This window comes from Rhineura floridana, chromosome 19 (assembly GCF_030035675.1).
Source record: "Rhineura floridana isolate rRhiFlo1 chromosome 19, rRhiFlo1.hap2, whole genome shotgun sequence".
NCBI classification, from domain to species: domain Eukaryota; kingdom Metazoa; phylum Chordata; class Lepidosauria; order Squamata; family Rhineuridae; genus Rhineura; species Rhineura floridana.
Window position 1 is genome coordinate 24,511,881 of NC_084498.1, and position 16,185 is coordinate 24,528,065.

The 16,185-nt window shown below is 44.5% G+C and overlaps 1 protein-coding gene across 9 annotated transcripts in view; it reads left to right on the forward strand.

Annotated features, from left to right (window-relative positions):
* CIT (citron rho-interacting serine/threonine kinase) overlaps positions 1-16,185 on the forward strand; it is a 105,568-nt gene that overhangs the window by 29,757 nt on the left and 59,626 nt on the right. For 6 of the 9 annotated variants that reach the window (XM_061602303.1, XM_061602306.1, XM_061602304.1 and 3 more), the window contains exons 11-18: positions 690-792; positions 1,679-1,822; positions 2,673-2,792; positions 3,077-3,256; positions 3,921-3,974; positions 5,841-5,894; positions 9,974-10,114; positions 10,643-10,768. In XM_061602303.1, the coding sequence (XP_061458287.1) occupies positions 690-792; positions 1,679-1,822; positions 2,673-2,792; positions 3,077-3,256; positions 3,921-3,974; positions 5,841-5,894; positions 9,974-10,114; positions 10,643-10,768 (922 nt within the window). The remainder of the gene's footprint in view (positions 1-689; positions 793-1,678; positions 1,823-2,672; positions 2,793-3,076; positions 3,257-3,920; positions 3,975-5,840; positions 5,895-9,973; positions 10,115-10,642; positions 10,769-16,185) is intronic. The other 3 variants (XM_061602305.1, XM_061602307.1, XM_061602311.1) reach the window with 1 other exon arrangement.

The following is a 16,185-nucleotide window of genomic DNA, read 5'->3' on the forward strand; positions in this document are numbered from 1 at the left end:
GGATGGGTAACCTGTGCCCTCTAGTCATTGGTGGATCCCAACTCCCATCAGCCCCAGCCAGCAAGGCCAATGGTCAGGAATTATGGGAGTCAGGAATTGCAGTTCAGCAACATCTTGTGGTGGCCACAGGTTCTCAATCCCGGCTCTAAGCTCATATACATAGTCAATTTCCCATAAATAATCACTCCAATCTTCCATCCACCTTACAGATATTGATATATTTCCCTGACTCTTGAGATGTTTTCAAAACGTGCTGTTGTTGCTTTTGTTGGGATTCTGTTCTTTTGTCCAGGGTTTTTTTATTTCAGCGTCTGTGCACTTACACACACAATCTCATCTTTTTGTAAACCACTTAGGCTGCAATCGAATACATGCCTACTCACAAGTAAGCTCCATTAGATTCAATGGAACTTACTCCCAGGTAAGTGTGTACTAGATTGCAGCCTTAGGGACTGTTCTGGCGTCAAGTGGAGTATGTGTGTGTGTGTGTATGTGTGTATGTATATATATATAAATAACAAGCCTTTTAAGTTTATATTTGTCCCAGTCTGCGTCTGTATAGGAATTAAGATGGTTTTACTGTTTTATCATTTGTGGCTTGCCAGTCTTTGGGAGAAAGGGTGGGGTTTATATTTTGACAGTAATAAAAATAATTATTATTCTGGTTTCTTTTCTTTTTTCAAAAAAAGGTCTGCTTTGGGTTTGGATTCTCCAGCCAAGATCAACTCCATGGAAAAGAAACTCCTCCTTAAGAGTAAAGAGCTGCATGACACCCAAGATAAGTGCCACAAGGTATTTATTTACATGGCCAGCCTCCCTCCTTGCTTCAGGGATCTACAACCAGTGTATGCCAAAGGACCTACCCAAGGCTGGTGATGGGCCCTCAGCTGCAGCGGAGCGGTTTCCTCCTCGTCAGCTAAGACAAGGGAGATGAGCATAGGCCATGTCTGTCTCTAGATCTGTTAATTTTAACAGAAGAAAGCTCTGGATTCTCTCTAGACCTTCACTTGGCCTGGTGCTGACAGCAGTGGTTTCCAGCAGGCGGCATTTCTTCTGCTTCATCAAGTGCTCAGCAGCTTCACTTCTATTTTGAACGCTACCAAGTCTCTCTTCTCCTTTTTTCTTTTTTCTTTTCTGGTCCTTCAGTTTCTGCTTATGTAACTACTGCCACTTCATTGATTACAGCAAACACAGTTGCTGAAAGAAAAACTCACTGGAATACATTTTAAACGCCTCTCTTTGTTTGGAGGGACTTTAAAGAGTGTGCAGTTAACTTCTCTTTCTGTGCTGTGCTGGACTTGACCTTGATCCCTCAGGAGGACATGGGGGGGAGCCCTCCTCTGGTCCATCATGGATTTGGGCTAAACCCAAAGTGACCCGTCCCAGGAGGAAAAAATAAATAAATCAGGTGAAAAAATGATTGTGACTTCTTTGCTAACTGGGGTTCGAAGAGTGACTGAATGTGAACAAGCGGCTTGAATGAATGGGGTGACTTAGACTTACTGCCTTTCCTTGAGAAGGAACTGTGAAATTCCCAGGAGCAGAAACAATGGTATTTGAACTTAAACAGAATTCTGGCTTAGTCTCTTTTCTGGAGACAAACTTCCTCCCCAAGTTGTGCATTGACCCTTGTCAGAACCTTGGAAAACGCTTTTAAACCTTTCGATGTTTGTTGCAGATGGAGCAGGAAATGACACGCTTGCACCGGAGAGTATCGGAGGTGGAGGCTGTACTTAGCCAAAAAGAGGTGGAACTGAAAGCCTCCGAGACCCAGCGCTCCCTCCTTGAACAAGACCTGGCTACCTACATCACAGAATGCAGTGTGAGCCTTTCCCTGTTCCCCCTGAAGTCACCAACTTCTGTTGGTCTAAACCCTTCCTGTTCTGAGGATGTATCAGAAGGGCATATGGCAGAAGGCACATAAGAAGGGTAGCTGTCTAATTAAATAGGGGTGGTTAATTTGCAAACCACTGTAAGTCTGTTACATGGATTCAATTCATTAATCAGCTGAAGTGTTGATGGCGTGGCAGAGCAGGCAAAGGAAATTTAACTTGAGTCTTGCGGGCGGAAAATAACAATGGATATTGTGCTTGTTAGAGTAATGCTATTTGGATTCTTTTTCTTGACCAAATCGAAAGCAAAGGAAGTCATTATTCAGAGGCAATTCTTTGGCAGGAATAGATAAGTCTGTGTAAAGAATCTTCCTACAATGAGCCTGTTTCTAGTGTAGTATTAACATATCTGAAACCGCCTTATACTTTTAACAGTTGCTGTAGTCCAGAGCTGCCTACCTTGACTTTGACCATGACTTTCCAAGGAGTCTGGTGTTTTCTTGATCTAACTGAAGGTGTCGAGAGATTGGGCCTCGCATTATTAAATGTGACCTGCTGTTGCCCATCTCTGTTCAGTACTTTTAGTAGGAATACTTGTAGGTGTTCTCCTCACTCGAGTTGCTCTTTAAATTGCACTCCAAAATTATTATTTTTCTTTAAAGATTGTAGCTTATTTCATTGAAGTGAAGGTGCCCTGTTGAGGCTGACGTTGAACAGAAGCCAAGGCACACACTTCGCGGCTGCTGTCTTGTTGGTTTGTTTTTGTCCGTAGCTGGTAATATTTTCCTTGGTACAGCTGCATGCAAAGTGGTCTGTGTATTAAACGTTGCGCTTTTGCAGAGCTTAAAGCGAAGTCTGGAGCAGGCTCGGATGGAAGTGTCTCAGGAGGATGACAAGGCACTGCAGCTTCTTCATGACATTAGAGAACAGAGCCGGAAGCTTCAGGAAATCAAAGAACAGGTGTGTGTATAACTATTGCTCTGGTGAACAGAATGGTTGATAGATTTTGCTTTAGCTTGTGTTAATCAGTCCTTACACTAGGAATAGATCCAGGGTGGTGTTTGAGTACACATACCTTTCTCTCTCATGTACCTTTTCCACATTTTTTAAAAAAAATCTGGCAAAAATATGTTTCACTATGTGTGTGTTTTATGCCTTGTGTGTTTTTCCTTGCACAGCTTCTTGGTTGCCATTTTTCCTTTGTACTTTCTGAAGTGTGTGTGACACCCCATTTCCTCCCACAGGAGTATCAGGCCCAGGTAGAAGAGATGAAGCTGATGATGAATCAGTTAGAAGAGGATCTTATTTCAGCTCGCAGACGGAGCGATCTTTATGAATCGGAGTTGAGAGAGTCCCGATTGGCTGCTGAAGAGTTCAAACGTAAAGCCACAGAATGTCACACCAGGCTGCAGAAGGTAGTTAAGGTCAGGGTTCTAGAATACTCTGTTGTGGAATCCATTTTGGCATACTTCCCCACACTTTCAACCAATGTATAGAAAATAGATTTGATTACATTTAGTTTGCATGAGGTCTGGTTGCAAAAACCTCCATAGCTCTGGTAGAAATTTACTCTTCATATTCTGACAGTGAATGGAGTAATAGGTTGGAATGAAGTAACATTGATTTAAAACAATACCTCGCAACTCTGCCAGCTGTTAGATTCTGCACCAGAAAATAATATCCTACATTTTCCTATGGCAGTTTTCCTACGCTCCCTATCAAGGGTCCATGGAATAAAAGTATTGTGCATCTGTTCCAATATTCTGTTAGTCTAGAAGGCGTCCATTCTAACAACTCTTACCCATTTCACCTCTTCCTTTAGCTAGATAATGGATCAACTAACAAGATTCATTGGTGGTTTGAAATTGCAGCAGTTACATCTTGACCTTATTAATTCATTTCAAATGCCAGTAACTTTTTTTAAAAAATCACAACCCATTTAGAGCTGTAGTTTTTAATGTTCATTTGAAAAGGGGAAAAAAGAACATACTGAGACAGCTTTGAAATGGAGGAACTGCTCATACTTCAGTGCCTGATCTGAATCCTGTTGCTGAGTTGTACATCTTTCTTTAATCTTTACATTTCAAGGTTAAAGATCAAGGGAAAACGGATGTAGGAGACCTGTATTCTAAACTGGAGAAGGTATGTGTCTGTGTCATTTTTGTGTGAGTTTGCTACTGATAAAGCCCCGGTATGTATACAGTTGGCTTTTTATTGGGTGATCATATGATCTGATTTTAAAGTAGGGCCTGATCAGGGTTCTTCCCCCCCCCTCTGGATTTGGAACTTGTTTGATTAAGGTGTCAAAAAGGAAAAGTACATTGTGACACATTGGGAATTTATGGCAAGCAATGGGGGTGAAGAAGTCTCTGCCCTCTCTTGGCTGAGTTGATTCAGTGTAGTGGAATCTCTATCAACTTTCTGGCTACTTGAGGGTAATTTCCTGTACTGTTTGTGGCAGTTCAGGCATTGTGACTTGAAGTCAATTTGCAGCTGCTGGCTTAGGAGCCAGGTCAGTCTGTGTGGGCAAGGCTAGTCGGGAGGCTGGAAAGCTCAGGGGAAGGAAGTTTCCCAAGTTAAGGGGGTAGAAAAGCCAGAGGTAGGGTGGGTGGCTTAAGGAATCGAGTAGAGTAGGCAGTGGAAACGTGGCTTTGGTGTCACTGGGGCAGTGAATCCACTCTGGGTTTTAGTCTGAACTTTTGAGGAGCTGTCCAAGGTGCTGAATCTGCTCCAGGTTTTAGGCTGAACTTTCATGGTGCTGAAAGCACCTTGGACAGCTTGAAAGTTGGGACTAAAACCTGGCACGGATTCACTGCCCCACTGACATCAGTTCCAACCATCTCCTTTGCTGACAGGCAATGTGCTTTGAAACAGGAACTTTGGGGACGGGTAGGTATATGAAGCAGAAAACTGAGGGGTTCGGGGAAAGGAGAGGAGGTGGGGAGCCGAGAAAATGTGGTGCTAAGGAAAGGGAGTGTGTGTAGGGTGAAAAAGCCCTGTAGGCTATGGTGTTGACAGGAGTGCTGCTTCTGAGAAAGCAGAGAGGTTGGCTGAAGTTGCGGTGGTAAAGGGAGGGCAGGAGACTGAAGCACAGAGGCCAGAGAAAACAGTGAGTGGGAGAGGCATGGGGAGGACAAATGGAGTGTCTAAGGAGTGAGCTGGGCTGTGAACTGAACACCAGAAAAAAGGAGTAGTTGGAAGCTGGTGCTAGGCTCTGGGCTGGTGTCAGGAGTAGGCATCGTTGGGACCTGCTGAGGCCCACACCTTGGGAGGCCTGGTGGTGACTACCAGAGCCCCTGGCCGTTCTGCTGTTACTTGTGCTATGAGCCACCTCCTCTCTCGCCCTGGTCAAGAGGGACAGCAAGGAGGCAAGGGATAGAAGTGGGAGGAAATGACAGCCACCCCTGCCAGCTCTTTTGCCTCTCCTTTCCTCCTTGGTTGAAGTGCAGATGGGGCACAGAGGCAGCAAAAGAGTAAGTGCTTGTAGATGACTAACCAACCAAACCCTCTTTTCCTAGCCCTCCTAGTAGAGTACTACAATGATTCAGGCAAATATTCTGCTTAGTGGCAGAAAAGTAGCAAAGGCTCTATATTCCTAAATGGTTTTCCACAAACCTTTAGTCCTCCTTACCTTGGAAAGGGAAGCATAGCCCCCATTCCCAGTTATACTTTGCTTGCCCAGCCAGATTCAAAGCAGGTCCTCTTCTCCGTGGTCCCTTTGAGCAAGGGTAGCCAACGTGGTGCCCTCTAGATGTTGCTGGGCTCCCAACTCCCATCATCCGTGGCCACTGGCCATGTTGACTGGGGTTGATGGGAGCTGTAGTCCAGCAGCACCAGGAGGGCACTACACCTTAGTCAAGAGGCCCTGCTTCAGAAATAATGATGTGGAAGACAGCAGATATGTGAGAGAGCGGAGAACGGAATTCATTGCTCTGAGATTATTCAATTTAGCATTGCGGCTTTCTTGTGTCCCCCCTCCCTTGTTCTTCTTTTAAATTCCTCTTGTAGATCAATGCAGAACAGCAGGTCAAAATCCAGGAGCTACAGGAGAAGCTGACAAAGGTGAGGCTTTGGGTATAGTTGTTTTAGAGAATCGATCGCTTTGCGTGCGAGTTAAAAGTTGTGATTCGTTTTTCCTTCTCCTTCTATGCAGTCCTTACACCTCCTCCTTAGACTTCCCCGCAAGTCGTAATGCAAAGGAGGGGAGGTGCAGTGAGTGTCTCGTGTTCCAAAAACAGAATTAGTCATTGTGTTTTGGATAGGAAAGGGAGAAGAGAGGGGGGGGCTGGAATCTGAAATCGTGATGATCTTAGTGCTTTCTCCTCTTCACAACATGTCATGCCATGTTTATTTTTAAAAGCGAAGCTGAGCCAGAATTGGAATATTTGGTAGAAATTTCACTTTAGAAGGCCAGACCAGGCGTGTTGTGCCAGGTGTGAGCTCTTTCAGTGCTGAAGGCCGCATTGTAAAAATATAACGAGCCCTGAAGCATCAACAGATTGCGACAGCTTAATTTGGATCTACTTTTCATGAATGGGGTGGCCGCCAAATCCATAACTTGTGGACAGTGTTGCATTTATTCCAGAACTGTGTACATGAAGTGTGAAACCCTGTAGATCAGACCCTGAACATTCTTTGAGGTGTGCTTAGCGATGATGAGATACTAAATTTGAACTTCATTAGCTTTGAAAAGAGAGTTAGTGTGTGCTTAGTGCAGGAGTGTGGGACCTATTTTTGTGCTGAGTACAGACCCACACACCACCGTGCATCCTTAATGTACATACAAAAGCATTGTGCACAGAGCTGTTTAAAATGGAAACAAAGGCATTTATTTAATTCTTAGTCACTCACATTTCACCTTCTATCTTCTCCATAGACTTTTTTTAAACAAAAAAAGCTCTCCAACACCCTTTATCTGTCTTGACTGTGCAAAAGCCAAAAATAACTCAGTAATCCTAGCAGAAGAATGCAAATAACAGCTGAACTGCAAGCCTGCCTTACAGCTATTCAAAGCTTCAAACTTCAAAATGCAATTGCGTGCTTGCAGTTGCAAAGTGCATGGACACTTTTGCAAGAAACACAAACCTGCCTCTCTGCTGAGATTTCCCCTCTGCTTTGATCTTCTTGCAGAGGAAAAAAGTTGTGATTGCACAGTGGACTGGTGTTAGACTAGGGAGTCCTAGCCATTCTTGCCTCACACAAGTCACGAATCTCAACCTACTTGATGAAATAGTGTTGTTGTTCGTTATGCATAGAGCACCCAGCATTTTCTAAGTACTGTATATAGTTTGAAAGATGAGAGAGTCCCTAGTTTGCAGGCCCACAATCTAATAATCTATCAGCCAAAAGGAAAAAGGAACAGGAAGCAAGCAAATTCAGGTACCAGTTCTTGAAGCTACATAATCTCAGCGTATCATCTGATAGAAGGTGGTCCTCCTACCTCAAGTCACACATACAGATACAACCCAGAAGCTATTAGTTCCCTAGCTGACAGGGGCAGAGACCAGAGTGTGTTTCCTTTATGAGCAGGAAAGGGAGCACTTTTTGGCCCCCAAGGACCACATGCACTGGTAGGTGGGCGGTTGGGGATTGCGTGGCAGTGGGTGTGGCTGGAATGGGTTTTGACCCTCCCCACTGGCATCATCCATCCCCTCCTCCATCCCTCCTCAAAACCCAAACAGAAAGCATCAAGCTGTGATGCTGTTGACCACGTTGCATTCCATCAGCCGCTTTACCCAAGTATGCTAAATGACTGGAAACAGGAAGCAGAGCTAGCCAGATTAGTCCGGTCACAGGGGCAGCAGCAGGGCAGGTGCACTGCAGTCAGTAGCTGAGGAGTTAGTGCTGGGAGTAAAAATGGCAGTAGCAGGTAGGGACACAGGAGGCCACATCAGACACCCACGAGGGTCTCATGTGGGCCACGGATTGCCCGCATGGTCTTCTGAATGTCAGATGGAGTAACCTCATGTATGTGTCATAAGCCCGGTGGAGCACTGCTGGAGTAATCAAGAAGAAGAGGAAGATACAGAATAGGGCCCAGGAGAGGGCTCCTGTGGCTTGCCACAAGGAGGTGCTGAAGCAAAAAGCTTCAGCACTTTTGGCAGTGACAGCTCCTCCCCCTTAGCACCAGTTACAACAGAGGGAATGCTGGCTGATCAGGAGCCAGTCCCTTCTCCTGCCGTCCACCCCCTCTCTGCCCAAGCTGCTTCTATGCATACCTCCTCTAGAGGAGGAGAATCTCAGTGAGGTGCCATCACTCCAGACATGCAGACAGACAGCTGTGTCAGCAGGTTCAGCTGGTCCCCACTTTTCCAGCCAGAAGGAGCACTCACTCATGCATTCCCGTTCTATGACACCTTTCTCATGCAAGTAGAAAGGGTGTTAGGGGTGTGTGTGTGTCTAATTGCTGCGACATCTTAGCTTTGAGTAATCATGCCTAGTTATGCCATGTAGAGCTGCAGAAGACTGTGTAACCTGTAAGCTGATCCATGAAATACCCTAGACTGAAGTTTCACATTAAACATAACGAAGAAAAATATACCAGTGGATCTGAGGCTGACTCCAATGGGCTTGGCCAGGACAGTATGCTTAAGGAAGAGGAAGGGAAGATTACAGTGAAATCTGTTTTTCCAAAGGACTAGAAACTTGATATAGAAAACATGGAAGCTGGGATTCTTGGGATCTGTCTGCTCTTTTACAGATATATTTTTCCAGTTCTGCAAAGAGATGGTCTCAGTTGTCGTACTTCAGATTTAATCACTTTCCAGTTAGTCCTTTGTTTACTGTGGGCATGTTGAGTAACATGTTGGCAAAGGTTTGTGGTTGGATTATGTGGCTTCCATTATCTTTGAAGAGGAGCAGCAACAACAGCTCTCGTATTAGTCGGTAATGAAGTCGATGGGAAGCACTGCGCTTTTCCAGGGCTGTTGTCTGGCTGCATTGGGTCCAGCTGAAAAGTTTTTGTAAACTTTCTGGTGTTTAAATTTTTTGATGTCTTTGATTAATTTTTTTAGGTTTAATTTATGTTTTACATTTTGTATAGTATATATTTTTATCGTTGTAAGCCACTTTGAGACTCGGATATGGTGAAAGGTGGGATATATTTTTTTTATAATAAATAAATACAATAAATCTTATTCTAAGGTGGGCATTGCCCCATAGAAAGACTGCTTAGGAGTTTACCCGGTGTTAGGCACGGGAACACTTCCCATTTTGGTTGTTCAGTGAAGGCTTAGGAAGCTGTCATGCTTAGCTCGAGACATGCTCTGGTTAACAGGCCCCTTTCCAAAACTGGTGGCTCCAACAAGCTGCGCCAGAGTCTACCAGTCAATTGTCTTCTCTTCTCTGCTTTCCTGCTGCTTGTGGGGACCGTTGGTGCCTCTGTCCCAGGCAGATGGAAGCAGTGGCAATTGCCATAAATTGCAACAAGCCTATATATATATATATATATATATACACACACACACACACACACACACACACACACACACAGCTGATCATTGCACTCTGAAGATGAGGGCCTCCTGCAGATACCACCTGATCAGAAGGTCCACTCTGCACAATATAAGAATCAGGCCTTTAGTGTTGTGACACCTACCTTTTGGAATTCCCTCCCCTTAAATATTAGACAGGCACCATCTCCTGTTGTCTTTTTGGCACCTGTTGAAGTCCCTCCTCTTCCAAGAAGCCTTTTAAGTAGAGACCTTATCCCAGTCTGCATTTGTATTGAAATTGTTTTTAAGATGTTTTTATTGCTTGTTTGCTGCTTGTTTACTTTGGGAGGCAGGGCAGGATATGAATTGAATAGATGATGATGAAGATGATGACATTTTCTTAAGCTTTTCACCTAAATGTGTGTGCTGCTTGAGTCTAGAAGTATTTTTAATAGTTCAATGTCTGGACAATTGCATGGTTAATAAGTCAGTTTTGTTCTAGCGCAAGGTTCAGGGTAGGAGAGTAACATGGGGAAGCCATGTGATGAGTGCTTATCTCCCCCCCCAAAAAAAAACATGGTATCAAGTCCTGTCAGTGATGTGTTAATTTAAGTCTTCCATAGAATTTTTACTGAAATGCTGAATATCAATGCTTGCCAGCTTATATGTGTGTAAAAGCTTTTAGCATTATTCTACCTATTCTTCAAGGCAATGAAAGCCAGCTCAGAGGCCACTGAACTCCTTCAGAACATACGCCAAGCGAAAGAGAGGGCAGAGAAAGAGCTGGAGAAATTGCAAAACCGGGAAGATTCTAATGAAGGCATGAAAAAGAAATTGCTTGAAGCAGAGGTTTGCAAAAATATTACCTTTTTAAAACCACTGAGTAACCTAAAAGTCTGCTTCAGGTACAACAAATCAAGTGCTTGGTATGATATCCTGAACTAAGGTTGCATTCAGTGCAGTGCTGAGTTAGTCACTTAGTGGTCCACTTGTTCCACTGAACTTCTTAGCACCAATGGAACACTGTTGCACAAGAGAATGCGTATGATGGCTGGTAACTCTGGCACAATAGATTGCGCAGTCTGTTGCACAAGTTTCTGCTAGTGCAACTGTTGCATTGGATTCCTCTGTTGTGCAACATTCACACTCACCTGTCCACCAGCACAAGAACCCTTACCCTAGTTGACAGAGAACTTTGGATACAACCCTCGCTTTTTAAAACAACAACATTCCTTGCTCTTTTAATTGGCTTTGCTTTTTTAATTAAAATGCAATGGCAGTATGTAACTTTGGAAAGGATTCTACTGTGACTTCTGCTTGCTATGTGAACATCCAGGCTCCTTGAGCCTCAATTCTCCTTTCCTGAACGTCTTGCAGGAAAGGCGCCATTCTCTGGAGAACCAAGTGAAACGGTTAGAAACTGTGGAAAGGAGGGAGAACCGGCTGAAAGAAGATATCCAGACAAAATCGCAACAGATCCAGCAGATGGCCGATAAAATTCTGGTGGGTAGTGATTATAAAATGGTAGACTTGGAGACTGGAGTGGGATGGTGAGAGCAGGTTCTGACTCCACAAGATGTGGTGGGAAGTGTTAAAATTGCAAAAAAAATTGTTTTGAAGTTATTTCAGATGATAAATGTGCGCAGCTGGAGACAGGTAAAACCGAATGGAAGAATTCCATTGCAGATGGCTTGTGTGCTTGGATTTGGGGGGCTGAAAATTCAGTATTGGGAGTCCCTTTGTGCTGATGGAGAAGCATGATGATGATGCCATTTAATCACCTTTTACACACATGTGTTTCAAGGTGATGTACAAAACACAATAAAAACAGTTGATGACTACCCAGAAAATAGCAGGGGATCACTTTTAAAAAATACAAAGTCCCTCATCCCCCTGTGGCAAGACTTATTCATCCAGCTGGGAAAACCTGTTGGAACAAAAATGTCTTCAGTTGTTTTCCAGGAAGTGCAGATAGAGGGCACCTGTCATATCTTGGCAGGAATGCTGTTCCACAGAACAGGGGCCGCCACTCTGAAAGCCCTGCTCCGAGTGGCTGTGGAATGGGCTTCTGATACCTTTGGATCTTGCAGGAGAAATTCCTCTGCATACCGCAGTGGACAAATAAGGGATAAAGCGCTCTCGCAAGTAACCTGGTATATCATCTTATTCATTGGTACCAACGCCATGAACTTGGCTCTGTAGCAGGTTGGCAGCCAGTGCAAATCCTGCAAGCAAGGTTTTATATGCTGGTGGTAGCTCTTCCCCACTCCCTTGCAAGCCAAGTTCTGCACTAGCTGCAGCCTCCGGACCAGCCTCAAAGGTAGCCCCGCATAAAGCGCATTACAGTAATCTGCTGCTACAGAGGAGAGAAGTGTCCAGTTTTCGTTCTCCTCGGTGGTGGCTGGCAGCAACTCACACACCCATGGGAGCCTGTAGTATTTCAGGCCTTGGCTGTGTTTTGCAGGCTTAACCTGCAGCTTGCTCTTTCTGCCCGGGCAGCGCCAGAAGCTGTCCTTCCCTCCTCTGGTTCTCTCTGGTATGACACACGGTCAGACCTTCATTATTATGGGTCATGCTATATGTATTCACAACCAAGTGAATTGCGCATAAGCACATCTTATGCTTGCTGTGCTTGCCTTTGATGTAGCACTGAGGAGACTAGTCGGAGCTGTTCAGAAGCAAGGTAAGATTCCAATGAAATCCCTGGCCATCCCCCCCTGGCAGCATCCCCAAATTTCCCTGTGAGGGGAATATGGCAGGAACCCTTTCTGCAACGTCATTTTTAGAGTGCATGGTCGCCATGCTGCTTGCCACGCGAGAGAGATGTAGAGTTTTCCAGTTGCTCCAACAGAAGCTTGACAAATCAAACAAAACATGTTTCGTAAACTCCTTACCCATCATGTGTTTTAGTTGTGTGACAATAAAATCTGCAGAGCCCAGCTTGGGAGGTCTTGGCAATCTCGCCTGTGTTCCGATGTCTGCTGCGTCTTCTGTGTTGGAGAAGAGCAAAATTAGTCATCACAACTCTTTCTTCTCCATGTTACATATTTTTTTGTTGGAAGTGGGGCAAGAGGAACTCCTGTTTTGCTCTTTTGTTTATGTTGTTGTTATTATTAAATTTTATTTATACCCCGCCTTTCAGCCAAAGGCCCTCAAGGCGGCTTACAAGAAAAATAAACGCAGGTATAAAAATACAACAATATACAATATAAACAACACAATATACAAAAATTAAATTAAATAGAAACAACAGAAGGGAGATAAGAGTTCGGGTCCTCCACATGGACAGGCTTGACTACCTTTACCTGTGATGCTCTAACTGACTTCCTCCCGTCGCAGACTGATACGTCTTAAGGGAAACTTACCTGCCCCTCCTCCTTCTGCCCTTCTCTTTTCTTCGACTGTCGAGAGAGGAGACACCTTTGTCTCTGCTCTCTCTCTCCTAGCCATGAGGGTAACTCCCACGCCTGGGCATTGCACCTCCAATTTAGTTAGTTAGTTAGAACTAGGTATGCCTTTCTATCTACTATGTATTTCTATAAATTAAGTAGCTTTTCTTATTTTACTAAGTCTCAGTGATCTCAGTGCAGGGTAAAAGCCTGCCACTTAGGTAAACGCACATGCACACTGGCACATTCGCATTTCAGACCGCTGTTACTCTCTGCTTAACAAATATACTAATTTACACCACAACATTTTTAGTGCATGGGAGACAATGGGTTTCTTCTTTGTCTGTATGTAATTTTCACTTTTTATTTATTAAAAAATGTAAATGTACTGCCTTCAAGTCAATTCCAGCTTATGGCGACCCTATGAAGAGGGTTTTCATGAGGCTGAGAGGCAGTGACTGGCCCAAGGGCACCCAGTGAGCTTCATGGCTGTGGGGATTCGAACCCTGGTCTCCCAGGTTGTAGTCCAACACCTTAACCCAGCCTTTCCCAACTAGTGTGCCTCCAGATTTGTTGGACCACAATTCCCATCAGCCTCAGCCATTGGCAATGCTGGCTGAGGCTGATGGGAGTTGTGGTCCAACAAATCTGGAGGCACACTGGTTGGGAAAGGCTGCCTTAACCACTGCACCACACTGGCTCTCTTTTATTTATTATCATTAATTTTGTTCACCATGGAGCCAGGCAGAGGCACTTATTTCTTGCTGTATGATCAACCCAGCCGCATTTCAGCAGTTCCAAATTCATTTTTTGTTTCAATCAGTCATGTTGCCCCAAAGGTGTGTGTGTGTGTGTGTGTAAATGCATCTGCATAAGCTACACTCTTGCCTGCTCACATGCCTAGACATGCATATACCTGTGCCTATGCTCCTCCACCTGTGCATATGTGCATCCATACATAATTGAGTGTGTGGGCATATATGTCTACAGTCACGCATACACACATCTGCCTGTGCATTTTAATTTTTTTATTTATAGAAACAGTTGTACTGCTTTTGGGTCCCTGTGAGTGGCTCCACGGTGCATCTGGTTATGTGAACATGTACATTCACTCTCAAGCTATTTGTTTCTGTAGCTGTGCTTTACCAATCTCATTCATACAGGCTGACCACAGATCCTATGCTGAGCTGAGGTTTAGGTTTATTAGATGAACGTATCACTTCCTACTAAAGTCTCAAAATGATTTACAATGATAAAATCATATAAACATATTAAAAACAGATTTAACAATCCAATATCTCGTTTGTGCTGTCCAAATGCCCGGGAATGGCATTGGAGTGATGACACGGTTGGCACCAACCAGGCCTCCCTGGGGAGAGGGGCGGGAAGGGAATATAACATCTTTTTTATCATCATTCTGCGTTATTGTAGAGAAGCTGTTTCAACAGATCTCAGCCACCATCCTTTGAATTTTTTTTAACTGCTGCAGAAGTAAAACCAGATTTTTAATTATTATTATTTACATAAGAGAAATTCCAGGTTTCAAGAAGAGGACGAGGCTTGAGGAATCTGTGCACCCTCTATTTTCCTCTGCAGACCTCTCAGATTATAGCTCTCGATGGTATGAAACCAGCTTGGTTAGGCTTACAAATAAAGCTTTTGTAGTAAGACAGTTTGAAAAGTCTAAAAAAGAAACAAAACCATAACATCTTTATTTATAAAAGAGGTAGCTGCTTCTAAGCAGGCAATCAAATGCTAAAAATGCAATGTTGCCTAGAACTGCTTGAAATTAAAGGTTCTGCAATCGACGGCTGAACTGCTTAAAACTTTCTGTAGGACCTGATCCTTACTGCCCTTAGAAGTTCTTATATCTTTAGCGTGGGGCTGGAGGCTTGTCAACCCATGTGATTCAGGGACGTTCCAGGCTGGACAGCCCAGAACAGAATCCAGTTAAGTCTGTTGCACCAGACTGAGGTGAAAGCTATACCTCTTAACCTCACATTGCATAGCTAAAGCTAAAAAAGGGGGTTGGATTGGGGAGGGGGACAAGATTCCTTGGGGAAATCAGGCAATTGGCTTCCCGGATTTTGTTTACTCATGTTAGACCAAATTGTGAAGTCTCTTATGTATCGGATCAGAATGCATAGGGCATTCAGGCTGGATGCAAGCTGCAAAGCAAATGTAGTAATATATGCAAGGTTTCTGTACTTTTGAGGTGCTTTCCATAAAGGAAATCGGTAATGCTTGAAGTGGCCCTTGAAGGATGAGGCATCGGTGACATTAGGGAGGGCGCATCCGATGAATGATGACATTACAAAGGGCGCATCAGACAAATGGAAGGCCCATCTTGCTTAATGAGCCACTGAATCAGTCAGAGGAATCGGCCTCAGCACTGCCTCACAGCATAGGGAATTGCCCTCGCTCTGTTTAGTTGGTGCTGACAACATCCTTGCAGCCTGGTGTGGGGAGATGGGACATAGCAGCTGTTGATGGCGAAAGCCAAGTTCCATTTTTAAAGCTGCCATGTTTCTGGAGCTAGCTGTAGATTTGGGGAGCTATCCAAACTGGCAAGGAAATGTGTCAAATTTTGCAAGACTGCTCGCAGCTTTAGATGAATAAAAGCGGTGGGTGGGAGCAAGGATTCCCTTTCATTACTTGTTGCTGTGCCTCTGGATGGAGTGGCCCAGGCCAGGATATCACCCCCCTCTCCTTTTCAGTGACCTCAAGACCTGGGAGCTGGGTGTCAAAGACACAAATTCTATCACAGATGTGGCCAATAAGATTATACTTCCTATCACTTGAGATGCTTTACTGGAGTGGAACAATGCAGATGAGAGTAAACCTGATTCTTCGTGGCTTCCATTAAGACTGTTGTGGAAATGGGCAAAATCTGTTTCTTTTTCTGTATTAAACTGGGCTCACAGGGGCCTGGTTCAGACACCACCTCAGGCTCTGAGGGATGGAGAGCCTCGAGACCCATAGGCCCAGTGCAACCCCCCCCTCTCTCTTTGGCCCTTGGGACTCTGGCCGTGTCATATTCTGCTGCGAGGAAGGGAGGGATATAAATCAAATAATAATATCCGTTGCCCAAATACACTTCTCACTGGCGCCGCTTTGCATCCTCCTTGAGTGTTTTTGCCTGGCTGGAAATGTGTTCTTGGACTCTGATCATGCCTCTTGCTTGCCTGGGTGGAGGACAGAGAGGGTTTATGTGTATAAACTAGGCAACTGTACAAATGTAAAATTCCCATTCATTGCTCTGCCTACTTTAGCCTCTGGCCGTGCTGTCTGAGGCTGTCTGGAGTTATAGTCCAAAACATTTGGAGGGCACCAGGTTGGGGGAGGTTGGCCTATGTGATTGCAACCAGGGACGCGACACCTTGTTTAGTGGTATTTTTCATTTTTCCCCTCTGTGGGATTCTTGACATGAGAATTGAGCAGAGATTAAATGACAGTGGGTGGGGGGTTTTTTTGGGGGGGGGGAGAAGGGCTAGGGAAGGGAGCATAGCTAAGTGGCAGAGCACATGACTT